Source organism: Diabrotica virgifera, chromosome 1 (genome assembly GCF_917563875.1).
Source record: "Diabrotica virgifera virgifera chromosome 1, PGI_DIABVI_V3a".
In the NCBI taxonomy this organism is placed as follows: Eukaryota; Metazoa; Arthropoda; class Insecta; order Coleoptera; family Chrysomelidae; genus Diabrotica; species Diabrotica virgifera.
The window spans coordinates 53,904,234-53,927,316 of record NC_065443.1 but is presented as its reverse complement, the minus strand read 5'-3'; the positions used below and the strand labels follow the sequence as shown (position 1 = coordinate 53,927,316).

The 23,083-nt window shown below is 33.1% G+C and overlaps 2 protein-coding genes across 3 annotated transcripts in view; one reads left to right on the top strand and one right to left on the bottom strand.

Annotated features, from left to right (window-relative positions):
• The first annotated feature begins 450 nt into the window (after positions 1–450).
• LOC126887959 (uncharacterized) lies at positions 451–3,727 on the top strand. 2 transcript variants are annotated; one of them, XM_050655935.1, is made up of 5 exons: positions 454–1,065; positions 1,134–1,306; positions 3,074–3,145; positions 3,205–3,258; positions 3,497–3,727. In XM_050655935.1, the coding sequence occupies exons 1-5, from the start codon at positions 557–559 to the stop codon at positions 3,616–3,618; spliced, it is 930 nt and encodes a 309-aa protein (XP_050511892.1). In that variant the 5' UTR covers positions 454–556; the 3' UTR covers positions 3,619–3,727. The 2 variants fall into 2 exon arrangements, with proteins under 2 accessions (XP_050511931.1, XP_050511892.1); XM_050655974.1 differs by lacking the exons at positions 3,074–3,145; positions 3,205–3,258; positions 3,497–3,727 and adding an exon at positions 1,365–1,553 and having other exon boundaries at positions 451–1,065.
• Positions 3,728–12,973: 9,246 nt separating this feature from the next.
• LOC114324952 (uncharacterized) overlaps positions 12,974–23,083 on the bottom strand; it is a 62,648-nt gene continuing 52,538 nt past the window's right edge. The window contains exons 7-8 of the mRNA XM_050659907.1: positions 15,924–16,108; positions 12,974–13,319 (exon numbers count right to left, since the gene is read on the bottom strand). Coding sequence (XP_050515864.1) covers positions 13,059–13,319; positions 15,924–16,108 — 446 coding nt within the window. The 3' untranslated portion in view covers positions 12,974–13,058. The remainder of the gene's footprint in view (positions 13,320–15,923; positions 16,109–23,083) is intronic.

Here is a 23,083-nt window from a genome sequence, read left to right as displayed (position 1 = left end):
TATTTCACCTCGAATTTAACAGTTTTGTTTCAGCGGTTGTTATTTTAATTCTTGTGAATAGTAAGGGCGGACGTAAAATAGTGATTTTAGGCGCAAGGATAAATATTAGGTACCTATGGAAAATAGATCGAAAAAAATTGATGCTATGAAACCAGAATTATTTGACGATTTAGTTACAGCCACAAAAGTAATTTCGGGATTTAGCAATGCCGATAAAAGCTTTAAATCTTCTTCATTAGCACTTCATATGGGTACCACTTTAAAACAAGTATGCGACATAATTAATCGAATGATTTTAAAAAAATCCCCACTCTTTACCTTTAAAAACCCTAATGAGGAAAAAAAGCATTCGAGATTTAAAACATTATTAGAGACCAGTTGGGCCAATGAAATTTCTTCATTGGCCCTTAAAACAATGAAAGAACGGCAATGGGAAAAACTCCAAATACTGCCGGTGACAAGTGACAAAAAATTAAACAAACTTTTAGAAAAGGAGGGGAAATAAAATGACAAAAATAATTTACTTCCTTTATATAAAACCTTAGCAAAAGGAATAATGGCCCTTCTTTTAATACTAAATAGAAAACGCATCGGTGAGATTCAATACCTTGAAATTTCTACTTACAAAAGATCATTTGCGGACCCCAGTGTTCAAAAAGAAATTGCTGAAAGTTTAACTGTTTCAGAAAAACTATTGTGTAGAAACTTTAGAAGAATTATTACAGGTGGAAAAGGTAGCAAACCTGTAGCTATTTTAATTTCTCCTTTTTTAAACGAGAAAATTGAGCTGATGATTAAAATAAGGGAAAAAATAAAATTAATTCCAGAAGATAATAAATACATATTTGCAAATCCCAATTCGTCGAAAGGTTGGTTTCATGGAATAAGTGTAATTAAACAATTTGCAAAAAACTGTGGGGCAAAGGATCCCAACTCTCTAACTTCTACCAAATTTCGAAAACAGACTGCAACAATTTTACAGATTATGGACATTAATAATACTGACATGGAACAATTAGCCACTTTTATGGGTCATACAAAGAAAACCCATGAAGAATGGTATAGGTAAGCCAATCTTGTTAAAATGGTTTATTATTATATTAGCATAATTAATAGTTGTAATATTTTTTTAGACTTCCTCAAGATCTATACCAGACTGCAAAAATAGCCAAACTAATGATTGCTTTAAATAAAGGTGATGTTAATATTTACAAAGGAAAGAGCTTAGACGATATCAATATAGAAGAAAATGACTACTTGGAAATTGAAAACATAGAAACAGAAGTAAATGAAATAAATGAAAAAGGTAGGATTAGTGTACTCGCATTGGTAATTGCCTAAAAGTTTAATAATCCATTTTTTAGAATTAACAGAGCCTACTCATTCTTGGAGTCCTAAAAGTAATTTTAGCGATGTAACTGACGAAAAGATTGAACAAGTATAGTATAGTTGATCCAAAAGATTACATAACCCAGACATCCAAAGTGAAAGTTATCCTTCAACACCAAATTGTTCTATATGGTCCACACAATGTCCAGAAAAAAATCACACCATTTTGAGCGTCGGGTTTGGGGGGGAGAGGGGGGAGAAATCGGTAAATTCGTAGTTTTTTAAATTTTTCGAAAATATTTCAAAAACTATGCGGTTTAGCATGAACAACCTTCTATACAAAATTGTTCTAAATTAAATTTGAAATAAAAAAGGCTCTATGCATAATCTTTCTAAAATGAATGGTTCCAAAGTTACGGAGGTAGTATAGTATAACTGGTCCAAAAAAGGCCTAACCCAAACATCCAAAGTAAAAGTTTTCCTCCAACACCAAAATGTTCTATATGGTCCACATATTGTTCAGTAAAAAGTTACACCATTTTGAGCGTCCGGTTTGGGAGGGAGATGGGAGAGAAGCCGGTAAATTAGTAGTTTTTTTAGGGTTTTCGTCAATATTTCTAAAACTGTGCTTTAGCGTAAACAATACTATATACAGAAATGTTCTACATGAAATTTAAAATAAAAAATGTTCTATACATAATTGTTATAAAATCAACGGTTCCAGAGTTACGGAGGGTGAAAATTCGAGGTTTTCGATACTTTTTATATTTTTTGGGCAATATTTATGATACAACTATACCAAAAACCCAGACATCCAAAGTGAAAGTTATCCTCCAACACCAAATTGTTCTATATGGTCCATATAATGTTAAGAAAAAAGTCACACCATTGTGAGCGTCGGGTTTGAGGGGGAGGGGGGAGAAATCAGTAAATATAAAAACTATCGAAAACCTCCACTTTTCACCCTCCGTAACTCAGGAACCGTTGATTTTACAACAATTATGTATAGAACCTTTTTTGTTTTAAATTTTATGTAGAACATTTTTCTATAAAACATTCCTTACGCTAAAGCACAGTTTTAGAAATATTGACGAAAAACTTAAAAAAACTACTAATTTATCGAATTCTCCCCCATCTCCCCCCCAAACCGGACGCTCAAAATGGTGTAACTTTTTACTGAACAATATGTGGACCATATAGAACAATTTGGTGTTGAAGGAAAACTTTTACTTTGGATGTCTAAGTTAGGCCTTTTTTTGGACCAATAATACTATACTACCTCTGTAACTTTGGAACCGTTCATTTTAGAAGGGTTATGCATAGGGCCTTTTTTATTTCAAATTTAATGTACAACAATTTTGTGTAGAGAGTTGTTCATGCTAAACCGCTTAGTTTTAGAAATATTGACGAAAAACATAAAAAACTACGAATTTGCAGATTTCTTCCCTCTCTCCCCCCCAAACCCGACGCTCAAAATGGTGTGACTTTTTTCTGAACATTATGTGGACCATATAGAACAATTTGGTGTTGGAGAATAACTTTCACTTTGGATGTCTGGGTTTGGGTCTAACTAAACCATACTACTAATAAAAATGGTAGGTAAAAGATTATTATAAACGAAGTCTTAAAAAATCATTATAATAAATGTTATAAATAAATAAAAAAAGATGAGTAGCTCCTAACTCTTAAAAGCAGTTTTCTACTTAAAAGTAACAAATAAATAATAATTATTATTAATTTGCAGAAAAAGTTTCGTCGAAGGGTAAAAGAAAGTTATTTACCGATGAAATGACGCATCCAATGCAAAATAATAAAGGTAAAGAAGTTTTAATAAGAGTATATCGAAAAAATGCATGCATTATTTTATTTCTTTAGTTACAAAAAGAAAGGAGGTGCCAACTACTGAAAAAACCGAAAGCACTTCAAATGGTAATTTCTTTAGATAACTATTACTCTGCTACTCGTAATACAATTGTTTTAATTTAATAATATATTTATTACCTAATAGGATTTAAAAAATATTTGTTCGTAAAAAACTCTAATATTATAATTTTATTTGTAAAAGGACAATTACCTGTTTTTGTTAAAATTAAAAATGCTTTCCAAATTATTTATCTAATTTAGGGCATATTTTTTGTATTAATTTTTATGTATTAACTTTTTTTAGCGATTGCAAGGCACCGATGGACCGAAAAGGACAAACAAACTATGCTTAAATACTTTACAAGATTCATAAAAGAAAAAAGGGTTCCGAAAAAAGCAGACGTACAGGAATTTAAAAAAAAATAAAGCTGGAGAAAACTTTAAATCAATTGATTGGGTAAAAATTAAAACGTTTGTTTACAATTCTTAGTGTAGTTTTTGTGAAGCTTTTTATTAAATAAAGTGTTTCTAAACATTTGTGTTTTAATTCGATTTCGTTTGATATATATTTTTCGGTAAAAATTCATTTAATCTAGCAAATCAGATTTTTAACAAAACTATGATTAATTAAATAGTATCTTATATTATATAAAATTATTGTGTCATAAAGTACGTTCCCAAACTCCTCTAAAACGGTTCGACCGATTTTTATCCCCCTAGATCATAAGGGTTGTCCACCCCTAAAACATTTTTTTGGACTTGTATTTTATTATCTTTTTATAATGTGGATTAAAAAATACATACAACTTTAAATTTTTTCATCGCACAAACGTTTATTTTCCAACTTAGCGGTATTAAAGAATGGCGGGAGCCCTTCTTTAATCCAATACAAAATCCCACCGAATACAACCAATACGTAATCAATAATCTGGTGAAAAGTAGCCTGCTGACAAAATATAATCAGTCCCGCGATTCTGTTTCTCGGCTACACGATTTACGCCGTCTTTAAATATGGCGGAGGACAGTCGTTCTTTTGGAATCGCGGCCCTGGCTAAAATAAAGTTCAAATGAAATTTCTTTAGTAAATTATAACAAAGCAATGTTGCCGGGTTTTGGGTCTCGCATATAATGTTTGATCAATCTGGGTCTCGGATGGACATACAGCTTACATACAGTCTACCTGTGCGCCGCCTATGGTGCGTTTCTATGAACTAAATTCCATATATATTGCGATAGCAAACAGACTTCCGAGTCCAAAAAAAAAATTTTTGTTGATCAGTTTTTTTGATAAATTGGACCTTCTGCAACCGATATACACGATAAAACCACGCGAGTCCCGCTGAAGGGTCTCGCATGGTCAAAACGGGTCTCGGACGGTGCGCAGCATATGGCAAAATGGGACTCACATGGCCGGTGTGTACGTCTATATATATATATATATATATATATATATATATATATATATATATATATATATATATATATATACAGGGTGGTGAATCGGAAAACGGGCCATAGGAAACTCAATGTAAAATTTTAAACTGTTGAATTCCTGCTTCACTAATTATGTTACATCAAAAGTCATGAGAAGTTATTTGTAGAGGATTGAAATCTGTATTAAAAACAGAAGTTACAATTGTTCTACGATTTAAACACATTCCAAAATTTTGAAAAATATAATGTATTTACCGCAGTAGGTATGTGTGGGCATGTTAGGCCATATGTTACTATTTAACTGACAGTGAGCACACTATTGACTGAAGAAAATGTCTTTATTATTAATACTTTCTCCTTAACTGAGGGTATCTGATCAACTTTATTGTGTTTTAAGCAATAAATTATAAAATAAATAAAGACATTGACAGTTCAAATTGTTAATATAATAAATTAATTGTCACCGAATGCAATCTTTTACACATTATTGCACTGTGTGTGGCGTAACCTTTGGCGTATTTCTCTGAAAATTGTATTATATTTTTACAAAATTTTGAATAATTATTGTTCGTAGAAAAATATTAACAGTTGTTTTCAATACAGATTTCAATTCTCTACAAATAGTTTCTTATGACTTTTGATGTAAAATAATTAGGGAAGCAGGAATTCAACAGTCTAGAATTTTACATTGAGTTTCCTATGGCCCGTGTTCCAATTCACCACCCGGTATATATATATTTGTACAAATATTTTCAAACCACTATATATATATATATTCTTTTTAAATGGTAATTAAGTTACTACACGGTTTTATCATACCGGTTGGACAAAACCGGCTATTTTGCAATATTTCCATTAAAATAAAAATTTAAGAATATTCTTAAAAATTGGCATTGGCATATCAAACTTAAGTCATTTGAGAATATTTCAATCTGCAGCAAACATTTGCTACTCTCACATAGCAAAGATACAGACGGTTTTTGGAGTGGTACCCGGTTTTGTCCAACTCTCACCTATTTATACACAGATCAAAATAAATAAAATAAAATATAATTCTATATATTGTCCCATTGCAGAGGACTCCCCCTGGATAGATATCTGCAAAAGAAAAATAAAATTAATAACAAAACGAAATATCCTTACACCTCACTCCAGTGTAAGGTACAAACAGTCACGCGATCAAAATATTAATAATTTATCGGGAGCACGTTCACTTCACGGCTACCGTTTAATTACGAGTATGCGAATCACGTCAATACGGTGACCTCCCTACTAAGGTCGGCCTGCCTGTTCATCTCGCTTGGCTGGCGTTGGAGTCCAGATCTGTCGCTACAAGACTGAAGAATCTCCGCTCGGTTCGGTGGCCTCCTTAAGTACGCTCTCTGCCTGGGCTGATTTTGGAGAAGTGGAAATGAGTGGGGTGTAGTGTTGCGCGGACGGTAGAACTCCCACGGTCCGATCTGTCGATGTGCTCGCTGCGTATCATTACAAATTCTTTCTTATTTCACATATTTGACATCGGCGGGTAAAAAATTTAGGCCACATTTAAATTTTGTGTTTTGAGGTAGTAATTTGTTTACGATTGCATACTCCAAAAGCTGAAGAATAAAAGAGCTGCAGTAAAAGCTGAAATGCCAAACAAATTACTGAAATATTGTGGAGCGAAAATACAATGACAGAACAATTAACAACGTTATACAACACAATAAAATACCAGAAGAATGGAGAGAGATAACTAATTCTACTATTCAAAAAAGGAGATAAAACAGCCAGAAAACTACAGAGGTATCAACTTGTTCAATACTAACCTAAAACTTACAACTAAAATTTTATAAGAACTAATGATCAGAGAATAAGTTTAGTAGATGAACAACAGGGTCTTTGTACTCATTGGCTTAGGTAGGGTGGAATGGAGAGGGCGGTCCACCCCGGGTGCCACCCATTCGAGGGTGACACCCGAGAGAACCGATCACAAAAGAATGAATCGTTAATTTGTAACTTTACTCACTTTAACAATCAAAATACAATTATTAATTAAAAGCAGTTGATCTAAGTAACGAAATTATCAAGAAGCTTGAAATTGGCGATTAAGATAATTATGAAGTACCGTTCACAGGGATACAATAATGCAGCTGTTATGAGCAGCGTACATGGATGAATACAATCTCTTATTAAAGCAAAAAACAAAAAGGCTCTCTTTATTGGATGTAGGTATTGATGATTTAATTAATTTACGAGGCCAACACTCTTTTGCACAAAATACATCTTGTGTAACATTTTTCAGAATTCTAGAGGCAATTTTTAAGTTTTCTTCTAATCAGCGACCAAAATAGGAGCACTTCGTCTTTATATTAAAAGAAGAGTGGTCATATTATGGATGAAGCAATAGATTTTGCCACGAGAAGATATGAGGACGAAAACATTCCTACCGACAAACGAATTCGACGTCAAAAACGAATGGAGGGTAAGTTAACTACCGATACAGGACTTAAGGTTCACACGCACCGAATCGGCATAGAGCGATCGGCTCGGCTAAGTGCAAGCGGCAGATTTTGCTATACATGGAAATAAATGAGCCACCGCGCACCGCTTACGAACGTTCGACTCGGAACGGTCAGATCGCTTCGGCTTCGGCGGAGAATGGTAGCAGAGGCAAAATCCGCCGAATGGTCCGGTGCCGTTGGCACCGTTGTTTATGTTTTTAGTAGTAGGTATGTAGTATTTTATGCATTGCGAGAAACACGTGTATAATTTTTAAGAAACGCCTATGGCTGACGTACTTCTAAATAGAAAGTGTGGGAATATGTAATGTTATATGATCCCCAAAATAGATATTATCATGACAGCAATAGAAAAGAAAACGCTTGGGGTGAGATAGCGAAAAAACAGGACTCTCCGATAAGTAATAAATATTAATTTCACCACATATTTATCCTAATATTATTTTAAATTTAATAGTAATTTGTGATATAAGTGTTAAAAGTAAAATTTTAAGGCACACGTGAAGGTTTGCAGAATGAGCGAAATTTGACATTTCACTTTTAGGTCTGGATCCCGCGTATGAAAAAAAAGTTGATTAATAGCAAGCTGAAAATTTGTTAATAGCTTAAGGGTGTCTAGTCGGATACACTTTGATATATGGGAACACTGGAACAGGGGCAGTTTTAATTGTGGAACAGGTTAAAAATTTGGAACGGTCAGACCACGAAAACGGCACATTTATTTTGTTCGACAGAACAGACTTAAACTCTCCGAACAGAGAATAAACTCTCATGCAAAAATCAGACGGCTATTTATCACCTGTCATATTTCCTGTCATTTGACATATTCTACATGTTCCACTCATTAAAACGCGCATTTGATGATAAATAGCAGTCTGATTTTTGTATGAGAATTTAATCTCTGTTCGGAGAGTTTAATCTGTTCTGTCGGACAAAATAAATGGGCCGTTTTCGTGGTCTGACCGTTCCAAATTTTTAACCTATTCCACAATTAAAACTGCCCTCTTCCAGTGTTCTCATATATCAAAGTTTGTCCGACTAGACACCCTTAAGCTATTAACAAATTTTCAGCTTGCTATTGATCAACTTTTTTTTCATACGCGGGATCCAGACCTATTTTCACTTCAGTGCCTTAAAATTTTTAAAGCACCCAGTGCTTTAAAGTGACATTTTTAAGGCTCCTATGTAGTGCTACTTACTTTAGAGTGACCGCTAGCCTTTCTTCAGGAGATATAGCTTTTCGATCATTTGTGTTCCGCTTTTTAAGGGGTAATAACTCAATGAGTTCATAAAATTTGGCACTTGACATTCGAAAATATTTAAAAAACTTTTCGTCATCTGCTAGTAGGTCGGCAAACAAATGGTAAAACTCTCCATAAGTTTCCCGCTTTAAATTAATATCGTGAATCCAATATCTTGGTTCTCGTTTTTGTAATTCATCGCACGCCAAGGCAATCATAATATCTTCTTCAGAATCTGATGAACAATAATCCATTTTTAAGAAGACTGCAATCTATACCACACTGTTGCTGACACGATACTGCCGTCGCCGTGCAAAATTGCGAAACTGCCGATGCCGAGGCCGCCGAAGTGACCGAGTCAGTGCGCGGGTACAGTCCGCCGATCGTAGCGTTCCGAGCCGACCGGTCCGAGCCGATCGCTCTATGCCGATTCGGTGCGTGGCCAACACTTCAAGCCGAACTTCAAAAGAATGTGTTGGAATGTTTTCACCTATCCAATGTTGAACTTGAAACCAAAGTCCCTTCAAGAAGTATTAGAAGCAGACATGCTAGAAATACCAAGGTTTAGAAGACATTTACAAGCGGCCAATATTACAGCCTCTAACTGGTTAGGTATAGACTTTTTAAAATTCATTGTGGAATGGGATTTCATGGAATCCCTCCCATACTTAACGGTCGCATTAAAATTGTTTATGACCATTTTTGTATCGGTTGCGAATATGTGAGAGAAGTTTAGATAGAAACTAATCAAGAATTACTTGAGAGCAACAATAACGCAAACAAGGCTATAACCTCGTTGAAATTTCATTAACTATAATTCTTATTTTTTTTTGTTATTCAAAATATTCACAATTAAAAAACGGACACTTGAATACCTCGGTCATATTATGAGACATGATAATATTGTATACTCGAACTGGTAATACAGGGTAAAATAGAGAGCAAACGCGGACCCGGAAGAAGAAGACACTCATGGCTTCAAAACTAAAACCGATGGTTTGGACTACCATCGATTGAGTTATTTAGAAACGCCGCAAACAAAATTAAAATTGCTATGATGACAGCCAACTTCTGCAACTTACTAGGCACATGAAGAGGAATTCAAAACATACGTTTATCGGATTTTGGTTAATTTTCACAATCTTTACTTTTAGGATTTTGGATGACACCATCGATTACCGCCCCGGGTGTCACCCATGCTAGATACGCCACTGTTTGTACTATAAGATAATGCACAGATGCAATATTCGTCATAGAGAAAATTACTGAGATACCACTAGGGTATAATACACCAGGATTTCTGTGTCTGATTGACTTAAGGAAGACATTTGACAAAGTAAGACTCAAATATGTACCTAATCCATCTTCTTTACAATAGAGAAGTTCCCCTAAATATCATCAAAATTATTGAAAACATCTACAAAACCAAAAAAGTGGAAGTCTAGAATACATGGACAACTTACAGAACCTATAGACATAGACAGCGAAATAAAACAGGGGAACTCATTGAGCGTTATGCTCTTTAATTTAATGACGAATAATATCATCAACAGTGTCAACAAAGGAAGAGGATGTAGAATGGGAAACAAAGACGTAAAAATAATGTTACGCGGACGCAGTATTGATAGCCCAAGATGAAAATAGTCTGCCAAGATTAGTCCACAGATTTAACTTAAGAGCAAGAAAATTTAATATGACAACTTCATCTAAAAGAACTAAAACCTTCTTCTTCTTCTTTACGTGCCATCTCCGCGACGAAGGTTGGCAATCATCATTGCTACTCTTACTTTCGACACTACATCCCGAAAGAGTTCATTGGAGCTGCATCCAAACCATTCTCTAAGATTTCTCAGCCAGGATATTTTTCTCCTACCTATGCCTTCCTTGAATCTTTCCCTGCATAATTAATTTTAGGAGTTCATATCTGTCACCACGTGTTATATTACCCAAGTATTGAAGTTTTCTTATTTTGATGGAATCCAGTATCTCCCTGCTGTTCTGTATTCTCCTTAGTACTTCCTCATTGGTTATTCTGTCTGTCCAGGAGATTCTCAGCATTCTTCGATACGTCCACATCTCAAATGCTTCCAATCTATTGAGACATTGTTTATTGAGAGTCCATGTCTCCACACCATACAAAAGAACAGAAAATACATAACATTTTAGTACTCGCTTTCTAAGATCTAGGCTGAGGTCTCTACTACACAATATTTGTTTCATATTAGTGAATGCACTTCTAGCCTTTTCTATTCTAATTAGGATTTCTTTGGTATAATCGTTTGTTTCACTAATGTTCGTCCCTAAATAGTTATAATTCCGAACTCGTTCTATCGTCTTATTATTTACGTGTAGATTGATGTTTCTAATATTTTTCTTTGATATAACCATGAATTTCGTTTTCTTTATGTTTAGTGACAGACCAAATTCTTCACTTGTTGCAACAAGCTTATTTAAAATTCTTTGTAGATCTGTAATAGTTTCTGCTATTAGTATTGTGTCATCGGCGTATCTAATTTCACATATGGGTAGGCCATTCATTTTTATGCCTGCTACTTCATCTTCTAATGCTTTTTTGAATATTTCTTCTGAGTATGCATTTAACAGTGATGGCGACAAGACACAGCCCTGTCTAACGCCTCTTTTGATTTTTATTTTATTGGTGTCTAAATTATTTATTCTTATGACAGCTTCTTGTTCATAATACAGATTATTTATTATTCTTATATTTCGTGTGTGTTGATGTTCTTTGTTCTTAGTAGTTTTATTAACGGATTATGTTTCACCGTATCGAATGCCTTGTTATAATCTAGGAAGCAGACATAGATGTCCTGGTTTACATCTAAACATCTCTGTATTAGCACATTTACTGCAAATAATGCTTCTCTGGTTCCTTGAACATTTCTAAATCCGAACTGAGTTTGTCCAATGTCTTGTTCTAACTTTTTGTATATTCTACGATGAATAATCTTTAGAAATACTTTGAGTATGTGGCACATTAGACTGATGGTACGGTGTTCGCAACATTGTCTGGCGTTTCTCTTTTTCGGTAGTCACGAATGTTGATGGAAGCCATTCTTTAGGTAATATACCTGTTCTGTATATGATATTAAATAATTCGATAATTACATGTATATTGCAGTCGGCTATAAGTTGCAATATTTCTGTCGGTATTTTGTCCGGTCCTACAGCTTTCCCAGTTTTCAGTTCTTTAATGCTGTGTTTTACTTCACTTTCTGTTATTTCTGGTCCAGTCTCTTCAACGAAATATTCGTTATCTATTGTGCCTCGGTTGTCGTTAAACAGCTGTTATATATAGTTTGTCCATACCAACAATTTGTTTTCTGTATCCATTACTATGTCTCCCTTTTCATCAACTAGTATATTTTGTTTGTATTCTGGTTTTCGAGTTAATTCTTTTATTTTCCTGTGTACATTAAAGCTGTCATGTTTATGTTGTAGCGTTTCTATTTCATCACATTTTTCTTTTAACCAATTTTCTTTTGCTATGCGAACTTGTCGCCGTATTTCGTTTTGTGTTTGCTGGTACATATAACGATTTATTTTTATCCTTATATGCTCTTCTTTTGTTCATTAAGTTTAGTATTTCGTCTGTCATCCAATCTTTTTTCTTGCCTTTGGGTTTGCGTAGATACTTTTTTGAAGGTTCTATTAAGTGAGCCTTTATTTCTTCCCAGTTTTTGTTGATATTTTCTTCACTGTATTCCCCCTCAATCTGTACGGTGTTTAGACGTTCGTTAATTCTTTCTTTGATATTTTCTCTGATTTCTGGGTTTCTTAGTGCACTTATATCAGTTCTTTCTTCTTTTGCTGTTTTCTCTATTCTTTTCATTTTAATTTTCATGTGAGCTACTAAGAGATTATGATTAGATGATATATCTGCTCCAGGTTGTGTTTTGACTGCTGTAATACTATTCCGATACCTTTCTTTGATCATGATATAATCTATTTGATTTCTCATTATCTGATGTTCATTATCTCTTGGCGATTTCCACGTGTACAAACGTCTATTAGGTAATTCAAAGAACGTGTTTGTAACAATCATATTATTATCTTGGCAGAATTGTATCAACCTATCTCCTCTTTGATTTCTATCACCTAATCCAAAATTCACCTAATCCAAAAACAATAGTAATCAGCAAAGAACCAATCAGATGTAAAATAGAAATTGATGGCATCAGTATTGAACAAGTAATGGAAATAAAATACTTTGGAATTACACTGCCCAGCTATGGAGATCTGAACAAAGAAATGAGAGATCAAGAACAAAAAGCAAATAGACTGACAGAATGCCTTAATAACACAAATGGTGAAACCGACATATTAACACTGAGATGAAGTCAAGAATTTATAAAGTCAATGTGAGACTATGATTGATATCGCCAGGATTGCTTATAAAGAGAAAAAAGAACAAAATTGATTTTTCTTGTTTGATATTTTGATAGCATATATTGATAATTGATAGCATAGATAGATCGAGCATATCCCGAAATAATATAACCCAAATAATATTTTTTAAAACTTGTTTTATCAATTCAGCAAAACTTTTTAAATATTTTTTGTTAGATAAAAAAAAACGAAGTTAGCGATATTTTCAATGCTGCTTTATTGGTATATCTATAATATTTCTAACAAGTGCTCGTTATTACTACTATGTAACATTTTAAATATATTACTGTAGTTTTCTAACTTTTGCATCTAATAAATCATCTGGGTACGTTTCTCTAATACGATTTTGATTAGGTCTTTTGCTGATTTTATACCAAGCAGCTCCAAGTTCAAATATAAACACTAGAAAACCTATTAATTGTCCAAATATTAATACACCAAATGCTCCTTCGACGTGAGTCCATTTTAATTTACCTATAGTACTAGTTCGTGTGTTGCTTTGTACAGCTCTTGACATATGTGTATTTCCAAATAGAAGAACTGCCTAAAAGAAAAATAATGAAAGTAAAAGAATTACTACTTGTATTTTATATACAGTGGAGAAACCACTTAGGCAATATAGTTATTTTCCTAACAAGTGCAGAAACTCATACTTTTCCGCACGCGACTGAAGTTTGCCGAACGATGCGAAGCGGCAGTTCAGCAAGCAGTCGAGTGCGGAAAAGAGACTTTCTGCAAGAGTTAGGAACAATATTTTTTCTACGAGTCTTTAAAAAATGACCAAATCTTAATCAATTAATTTAATTAATATGAAAATACATACACAAATTAATTCTTTGACAAGGTTGTCAAAACCAAACTTTCAATATAATTAGTTAGCATGACGACAATCTTGGTTTCCATGACGATGATTAAAAACCACTGTTAATGTCTACCGATTTGACTTTCGAATATTATGTCAAAATAATTTTATTTCATCGAATTGTCGCGTTAATTTCATTAAAACAGGAACATAATAAAATACATTTGAAATGAAATAGTAAAAAATATCTAAATATTAGTTTATTGCATGTATTCCAATTATTTTAAGGCCATATTAAAATATCTAAACGCGTGCGGAAAAGTAAAACACGTGCGGAAAAGTAAAACGCGTGCGGAAAAGTAAAACTTTCTAAATTAAAACCCGTGCGTGAAAGTAGACATTTATGCACGCTCGTAGAAAATAGTATATTGTGCAACAAGTGCAGAAAGATACTAATTTCTCACGAGTTTGAAAAGTTGCGGTACGAGCGCAAGCGAGTGCCGCAATTCAAACGAGTGAGAAATTATCTTTCTGCACGTGTTTCACACTATACTTTTTCTACAAGCACAGTTTTTCCTAAAAATAAAAATCACAATTTCCAAACGACGATTAATTATAATAGGTACCTATGTGATAAATTTTAAACTGTATTTAATTAATACCTACTAATCAATTTAAATTCCTTATACCTAAATAAATTGCACAGAAATCAGTTAAAAAATTAGTGCACTGCCTTAATTTGTTTAAATTTAAACAATTATTACACATTATTGACATTATATTTATGCAGTCACGGATTTACACAAAACCTACTTCATTCGACGTCTCTTGCACAGGTTGCTAAATCCTTATTGGTTATTTGATAATTATAAAATGTTTAATAAGAATAAAATTGTAAAATAAAACAGTTGTAACATCCATAATTTAGTTTCTATGCTATAGTTAAATATAATAATTGTCTTATAGGTTATATATTTGTCTAAAGTTTAATCACGGATGTAAACAGAATATAACGTTACTCAGAATGCGGTAGTCCACGGATGTAAACAGAATATAACGTTACTCAGAATGAGGTAGTCAACTGTGCAGAAAAGAACTTTGCGGCACAGAAACGTCACTTTGCGGCACAGAAACGTCACTTTTCTGCACACTAATGTCAAATATCTTATACTGTGAGAAAATATCAAGTTTGCTAAGATAAAACCGTGCAGAAAAGTGCACTTTGAATAGTGGTTGTAGAAAAAAAAAATTTCTGGCCATGATTTAAGTAAGCCTAGCATAGTCCATAAGCTTTATTTTTAATGGAACACCCTGTATCTTTACATTTGTAAAAGCTCCTTAACAACCTGATCTCAACGAACTTTATCATGTACGGTCTATTATGTTTGTGTCTATTGTGCCAATTGCTAGGTTTGTCATGACGATATTATTGTCTCTTTTTTGTTTTTCCAGCTATCCCAGTTTATTATAGATCAGAATTATACAGTGATGAGCACGCTAATAACCGGCAAAATAGCTCAAAAGATGGAAAGCATACTACATTGCGAAACAAAAAGAGATGAAACTAGTGGAGGTGGAAATTATCGTTATAAACGTATTAATTAACATGGCATTACATAGTTTCCCACCTTTAGACGTCTGTGACAGGAGTATTTTATAAAATTATACTGTCACAGTGACAGTTGTCATACTCCTCTGATACGTCTAAAGGTGGAAAACTATGTAACTAAATGATATTTTAGACGTTTATAACGATAATTTCCACCTCCACTAGTTTCATCTCTTTTTGTATTATGTTTTATGTATTATGTTTTCCATCTTTTCAGATATTTTGCCGGTTATTAGTGCGCTCATCACTGTATATATTATATATATCATTTAATAATAATTATTGTTGAATTTCTTGGTTTTATTTTTGTCATATTTCGTAGTTTTTCTGTAATGTTTGCGCATTTAGTATTTCTTTGATTTCTTTTTGTTCCTCTCGAATTTTCGTCACATCATTTTTTATATCGCTCATTTCTATTTTTGTGCCCTGTAAGTTCTAGTTTTGTATCTATTTTTCTTGTAATAAACTCTTTTTGTGGTGTTCCTGCTGTTCTTCTACTCTTTCCGAATGGTTTATCTTCTTCCCTTATATTTATTCTTCTTCTTTTAAGACTTTCATCAGTTAAGTTGCTCTCCAGTTCTTGTCTATTTTTGCACTGCGAAGTTTATTGTGGTTGATTCCTATTATTAAAGCTGATAATTGGTAGAAACCAAGACAGGCAAGCATTTGCAATAGTTATGCCAGAGAGGACTAAGAAGTAATTGAAAATATTGTTTTACTTTACATCTTATACAAACCTCACTTTGCCAATAGGCAATAAGACCTGTTTCGTAAACAGTTGAGAGGTATTTGTTTAAAACAGGGATTAATACCGAACTTTTCCTTACGATAACTACAAGTTGTTCATAGTACAAATCTTCTTTAAGGAGTTTAAAATTTTCAATTATATCTTCATGAATATATGTGGGAAATCCGTATGCACCTGAAAAAATAATAATCAATTTTAATAACTATATTAACTCATATTCTAACAGTTGAGTTTTTGATTAGTTTTATACAATCAAATCACATCAGGTTTGTTCAATTCATAAAAGACAGGAGTGATCACAAAGGTTTTTAATGCAGTCCGTTTGGGGCTATGTTTGGGATCGGCGTTGGAAAGTTGGTCGAGAACACTTCGTCGACGGAAAATTAGTCGACAACATTTGGTCGACAAACAGTTGGTCGAATAGAATGCACAATTCATCGAATGTACAATTCGTCGACGAACGTTGATCGAATGGATTTTTCGTCGACAAAGACCCTAAGGGAATAATGATGGTAAAAAACTTCTAAAAACGCCAATATATAAAGTTAGTTTCTTTGTAGGCTATTGATTATGTACTAGAGAAAGGAACTACAACGTTAACGGGGTTTTATTATTTCATATGGTTAATGAATCTCTATATATGAAAAAACCGCGGAGTGCTACCATTTAAAGGGGTGCGTTCTTGAGAAATGGGTGAATTAGTACCTGGGCACAGGTTACATTAGGGTGAGTTCTATGCACTTTTGGTACAAACACATCTACATAAAAATTGTTTTTGGTTAAATTTCCTATCTAAATATAACTTTTTAAAGTCAAAGATACTTTTTTTTACAAAAATATATTCAAAAGAAAAAGCACAAAGAAACCCAAAAGAAAGAAATTTTGTTTTTTGTGCCATAACTTTTGTCCACGGGGATATAGGTATAGACATTGCTTCACAGAAAAAAAACTTACATATTTTGTCTTTAAAATTATGTTTGGTAGAGGACATTAGGATTTACAGTTTTCGAAATATGATTTTTCAAAATTCGCCACTCACAGCAATTTTGGCCAATTTTCCTTGTTATTTCGCAAATATTGTTCTGTAACTTTTTTCTACGTAACTTTAGGCATATGCAATGATACATGTAAGAGGAATAGAAATCAATTATCTTTAAAATGTTCTACTGTATAATGTTGTACGACTTCTTTTAAAGAGGTTATCTTTTTCAAGACTTTATATTTTTAATGAGTTTTTATATTTTTTACGATTATTTTTTAAATTTCCCATTAAAACTTTTTTTTCTACATTTAAGTATATATTATATAATAAAAAAGAAAGCTTATTCTGTTTACTTTAAAATGGTGCATTATAGAAAATTCTAGGATTATTTTTGAATAATATATGCTTTTTCAAAATGTAATAAGTACTTGCAACGATTTTTGATTTCAGGATTATTTTTTAAATCCCTCATTATAACTTTTTTATGTGATTGTGTGATATGATTGAATCTTATTTTTTATAGGTAATACTTTGGATCCACTTGACTCGGCCGGGCAAAGTTCAAAATATGGATTAATTCCAATGTTTACTGTTAAAGCTCCTGCACCACAAGCTTTGCTTGAAAAAATAGCATGTAAATGTACCAAAGGATGTACAAAAGACTGCGGTTGTAGGAAGATAGGAATTAGTTGTTCAATATTCTGCAAAGGGTGCATGTACATGGGTACTAATTGTGGGAACTCTAAGGTAACTGTGGTGTCAGAGGAAGATATTGAAGCTAATGCTAACGAAGAGATGGACTTTGATTTTGAAAATTTTTGAAATGTCAACGTTTAAATAATTTTAAATAAAGTGATGTTTTCTAAGACAAATGTTTATGTAATTTTTGTAAAAGAAGTAATTTTAAATAATACAGGTAAAAAAATATCAAAGAATCACTCGGTGTCCATTACATATTTAAATAGAGGGTGATACACCATTTTAAAGAACAGAAAGTAAGCCCTCTTTATTGAGCAATATATAGTATATTCATGTACAAGAAAAAAAAGTTATACCTAATGAGAAATTTCAAAAATAATCGTAAAAAATGTAAAAAATAATATTTTTTTATATTAAGTAGGTATTATATAATATATAATATATTATATAATAATATATTATATTGTATATACTATATATAATATAATATTATATAATATATAACATATTATATAATAATATTATTTTATTTTTATATTATATTATAAAAAATCGTTAAAAGTATAAAATATTGAAAAACCATAATCTCTTTAAAAAAAGTCGTACAACGTTATACAGTAGACCATTTTAAAGGTAATTGATTTCTATTCCTATTACGTGTACCATTGCATATACCTAAAGTTACTTAGAAAAAAGTTACAGAACAATATTTGCGAAATAACAAGGAAAATTGCCCAAAATTGCTGTGAGTGGCGAATTTTGAAAAATCATATTTCGAAAACTATTAATCGTAATTACCTCTACTAAACAACATTTTAAAGAAGAAATATGTAGATTTTTTTTCTGTAAAGCAATGTCTATACCTATATGCTCGTGGACAAAAGTTATGGGACAAAAAACAAAATTTCTTTCGTTTGGGTTTCTTTGTGCTTTTTCTTTTGAATATATTTTTGTAAGAAAAAGTATCATTGACTTTAAAAAGTGATATTTAGACAAAAAATTAAACCAGGAACAGTTTTTATGTAGATATGTTTGTACCAAAAGTGCATAGAACTCACCCTAATGTAACCTGTGCCCAGGGACTAATTCACCCATTTCTCAAAAACGCACCCCTTTAAATGGTAGCACTCCGCGGTTTTTTCATATATAGATGTCCATTGACCATATGAAATAATAAAACCCCGTTAACGTTGTAGTTCCTTTTAGCTATCTTATTTTGAATATAATCAATAGCCTATTGTGCCATATCAAAAAATAATAATTTTATAGATTGCCAGTCCCAAGCCTTGGATAATTCATTTTCACATTTTGGCGAAAGAGCCCTTCTCTTGAAAATGAACTCTAGTAGTTTTTAGGCAATACGGTTTCAAGCAAAAAATATCGATAATTTTGATGCACTTGTGTAGTTATACCCGATATTCTTTTCGATAATTTCCCATCGTTAAGTATTACGTCAGATTCCCTTCGTTGCTGCACAAAAGTACATTCAGTGACATTAGAGAGATATTGCAAATTTAACACAGCCTACGTTGCGCTATTTACACCGCGCTATGTTGACAGAATTGACATTTCTCAGACGTTTCATAAATGCAGATATTGCTTAACATTTTGGTTGCGGTATTTTACGGCTCGATTAAGATTAGTTGTTTATCTAATTTGTACTCAAAATCCAGAATTTAATTTAGATGGAAGAAAGGTTTGTATTTTCTTCCAAATATCGAGCAAGAGAAACAAATGATCCTTGAATCCTTGATCCTCTTCATGTTTTCCTGATCTCACGTAAAATTTTCTGGAGAAGTCAATGGATTTTGACATAAAACTTGTTTTAATAAACACAAATCGTCATCAGACGTAAATCTACTTTGCTACTGTCTGAGGTACCCATTTTAGCAAATTATTACGAATAAATTTGGTTTAAATGAAAGGTAAACAACAAACATAACCTGAAAACAAAATAGCGCAACGAATACCGCACAGCGTAACGACTCCCCTAATAACGGCAGGCCGTATTTCCAATAACGCAGCGTAAGCTAGACATCACATCTGCGCATGCTCTACTGTCAAAATAACGCGTGTTGTAATACAGCAAGTGCAAAAAAGACTCAGCAATATCTCTCTGACAATATTAATGTTTTACAACTTCTCACAGGGAATACCAAGAAACAGGTTTAGCAAATACTCAGGCGAAGATAACAACAAAATTTTAGTTAAAATGATTTAAAAATACAGTTTTATTCATGAAATTATCTTAACGAATTACTCTTGATACCTTAAAAATTATCGATTTATCGATTTTGCCCTCGTGACACTTTAACGTGTTCTGAGGGACTAGAATCCTCAAATTGTTTTAGTGATAACAACTTTAGCATGGTTCTGATTAATATTCGTTCTATAAGGTACAAAACTGATGAATTATTTTTGTTCCTAGAGGAATTAGGATTTCCCCCGGTAGTTGCGGTTACAGAGCACTGGCTTGAAGTCAACGAGCCTTTTTTTGTAGAAAAATACACCACAATTGCTAGGTATGATCGTCCAAGCTCAGCTTACGGAGGCACCCTAATTCTATCTACGAGCAATGATTTTTCTTCGGTAACAAAATATGACTTTCTGCTAAGTGAAGCCTTCTTTGAGTTTTCGTTAATTTAGAATAAGAATCTTAATCTTTATATTATTTGCATTTATAGATCACCTAACTCTTCCGTGGAACTATTTTTTCAGAACCTGCTAAATTTGTTAGATGACCTGCCCCATAAAAGTAGAAAAATTTTATGCGGGGACTTTAACATTGATTATGCTGCTGCTAGTGCTACACAAATATCCTTGGTCAACATATTTGAATCGTATGGTCTAACAATGCACGTTGATTCTCCTACAAGGATTACAAAAACTTCATCTACCATTATTGATTATACTGTCTCAGATTTTTCACCTCTTGATGTCCACTCTACAATTATTAATGCTGGACTATCTGATCATGAAGCAGTTTATACGAAGTTTAATATCTTGAGCAAACCCTCCTCGAAAACCCGACGTTTAGGCAGGATTTTTTCCACCCGGAACTTTCGTAATTTCCAAAATTTATGCTTAACCTCTGAGTGGCGCTTTCCTGCTATGGACGTGGATAATAATTTTAGTACTTTTTTGGATAAGCTTGTCCGTATCTTCAATAAAGCATTTCCTTTAATTGCAATTAAGCCAAAACATCGCAAACCCTGGACTACTAAAGGTATCCGAATATCTTCCAAGAATATGCGTTCTCTTCTCTATATCAGGAAATTTACTACCAACGTTTCTATCACTGAATATATCACCAAGTACAGGGCAACCTATCTTAAACTTATAAAATCAGCTAAAAAAGACTACTACCATAACCGTTTGGGAAGCTCAAAAAGTGTTGCAAAAGAAACTTGGTCCATAATAAACGATCTTCGAAATAAAACCCACACTGCTAAAACAATTTCCCTTCCAGACCCTGAAAATCTAAATGAATACTTTGTTAATGTGAGTAAAAATATTACATCAACTATTTTGCCACAACAAGATCCCATTGCTTATCTCCCTAATTCAAGAAAGGTCTCGAATTCATTCTTTATAAAACCAGTCGATAAATCTGAACTGATCCAAACAATCAATAGTATCAAAAGCAAATCCTCCTGTAGTACTGATGGTCTATCGATAAAAATTTTTTCTAATCTCCCAGAAAATGTGTTAGAAGTCCTCATCTCACTAATTAATGATTCCTTTGAGAAAGGTAAATTTCCAGAGTGCCTGAAGACAGCCATCATTATTCCCCTTCATAAGGGTGGTGAAATATCTAATACCTGCAATTATAGACCTATTGCACTACTACCGGTACTCTCCAAAATTATTGAGAGACTCATAAAAGCCCGACTTATGTCCTTTCTAGTTGAAAACACGGACTCCTAAAAGGGCTTGTGCGTCGCTGTTTACTGTGTCTTCCCAGCGCTTTCGTGGGAGAAGAGCAGCCACAGACAGGCAAGGGTGGAGGCAAAAAATAAAGGAGGCCAAGGCTCAATTTGGGCTGTAGTGCCGTAGAAGAAGAAGAAGAAGTTGAAAACAACATTTTATCACAAAATCAGTTCGGCTTTTTAAATAATAAATGCACCACTGATGCCATCTTTTCTGTACTACATGAGGTTTATCAAGCACTGAACAATAATCTTCACACTGCCACCGTTTTTTGTGACTACGCCAAAGCTTTTGATTGTGTAAATCATAACATTTTGATAAGAAAACTAAATTTCTACGGAATTCGAGGTATTTCTTTAGATTGGTTCCAATCTTACTTGGATGATAGGAAACAACTGGTTAGAGCAAATGATACAGACTCTAGTCTCAAAAACATTGTATGTGGGGTACCTCAAGGTTCAGTATTGGGTCCTCTACTTTTCCTTATCTTTATTAATGACATCACTAGTTTAAAAATCGATGGAAAAATCTTTCTTTTTGCTGATGATACCAGTATCACTTGGAGCAACTCAAATATTGCAACTCTTCATGCTACTATAACTTCTGATCTACTTACAATAAAAACCTGGTCTGACTCTAATTTACTCTCGTTTAACGTAGATAAAACAGTAGCATTGTCTTATAAAGGAGTCCTTCAACCCTTACCTCTTAATAACAGCCAGATCAGTACCGTTGATTCTGTGAAATTTCTTGGTATTTTTTTAGACAGCAACCTTAAATGGTCCCACCATATCGATTTGTTAAGGAAGAAACTATCCTCAGCTTGCTATGCTATAAGATCTGTTTCGAATGAACTCAATTTAGCATCTTCCAAAATAACATATTTTTCTTTGTTCGAGTCACATCTTCGTTATGGTCTTCCTTTTTGGGGTTCTGGTACAGCTGCCCAATTCGATGTTATTTTCAAATTACAAAAAAGAGCAATTAGATATCTGTTTGGCCTCAGAAGAACAACACATTGCAGAAGTTACTTCAAAGATCACAGAATTTTAACCCTTCCATCTTTGTATATTTTAGAAACTGTTTGCTTAATTCGTAAACATCTACATGTCTTTCCACCAAGACCTAATCATGACTACTTCACGAGAAATTCTACGTTTGACGTCTATATGCCGACCCCGTCCTCTGAGTTAGTAAAGAAATCTATATTATATTCCGCAAAAAAACTTTACAATCATCTCCCTCTACAACTTAAATCTGCAGCATCTTTCCCCAAATTCCGTAAACTGACAAAAGCCTACCTATCTGAAAGACCATATTATTCAGTAGAAGATTTTCTTAATCAATAACTAAGAAATTACAGTACCCTTTGCACAAGTAGTATTTTTATTATCATTTTTTTTGTCTATATTTGGGTGTCATATGCAGCAGCTTAACTTTTAAACTTATTAATTACTAGGTAGACTATGCATTTGCAATTTACTTAAATTTTGCAATTGACTACTTCTGTTTAACTTCATTATTATTGTTATTATTGT

Excerpts from the sequence above, each read along its gene's own strand:
- LOC126887959 (XM_050655935.1), top strand. The coding sequence starts at position 557 with ATGGCCCTTCTTTTAATACTAAATAGAAAACGCATCGGTGAGATTCAA. Across the intron at positions 1,307-3,073 it reads AAATGAAATAAATGAAAAAG|AAAAAGTTTCGTCGAAGGGT; the intron begins GTAGGATTAGTG and ends ATTAATTTGCAG. Across the intron at positions 3,259-3,496 it reads AACCGAAAGCACTTCAAATG|CGATTGCAAGGCACCGATGG; the intron begins GTAATTTCTTTA and ends AACTTTTTTTAG.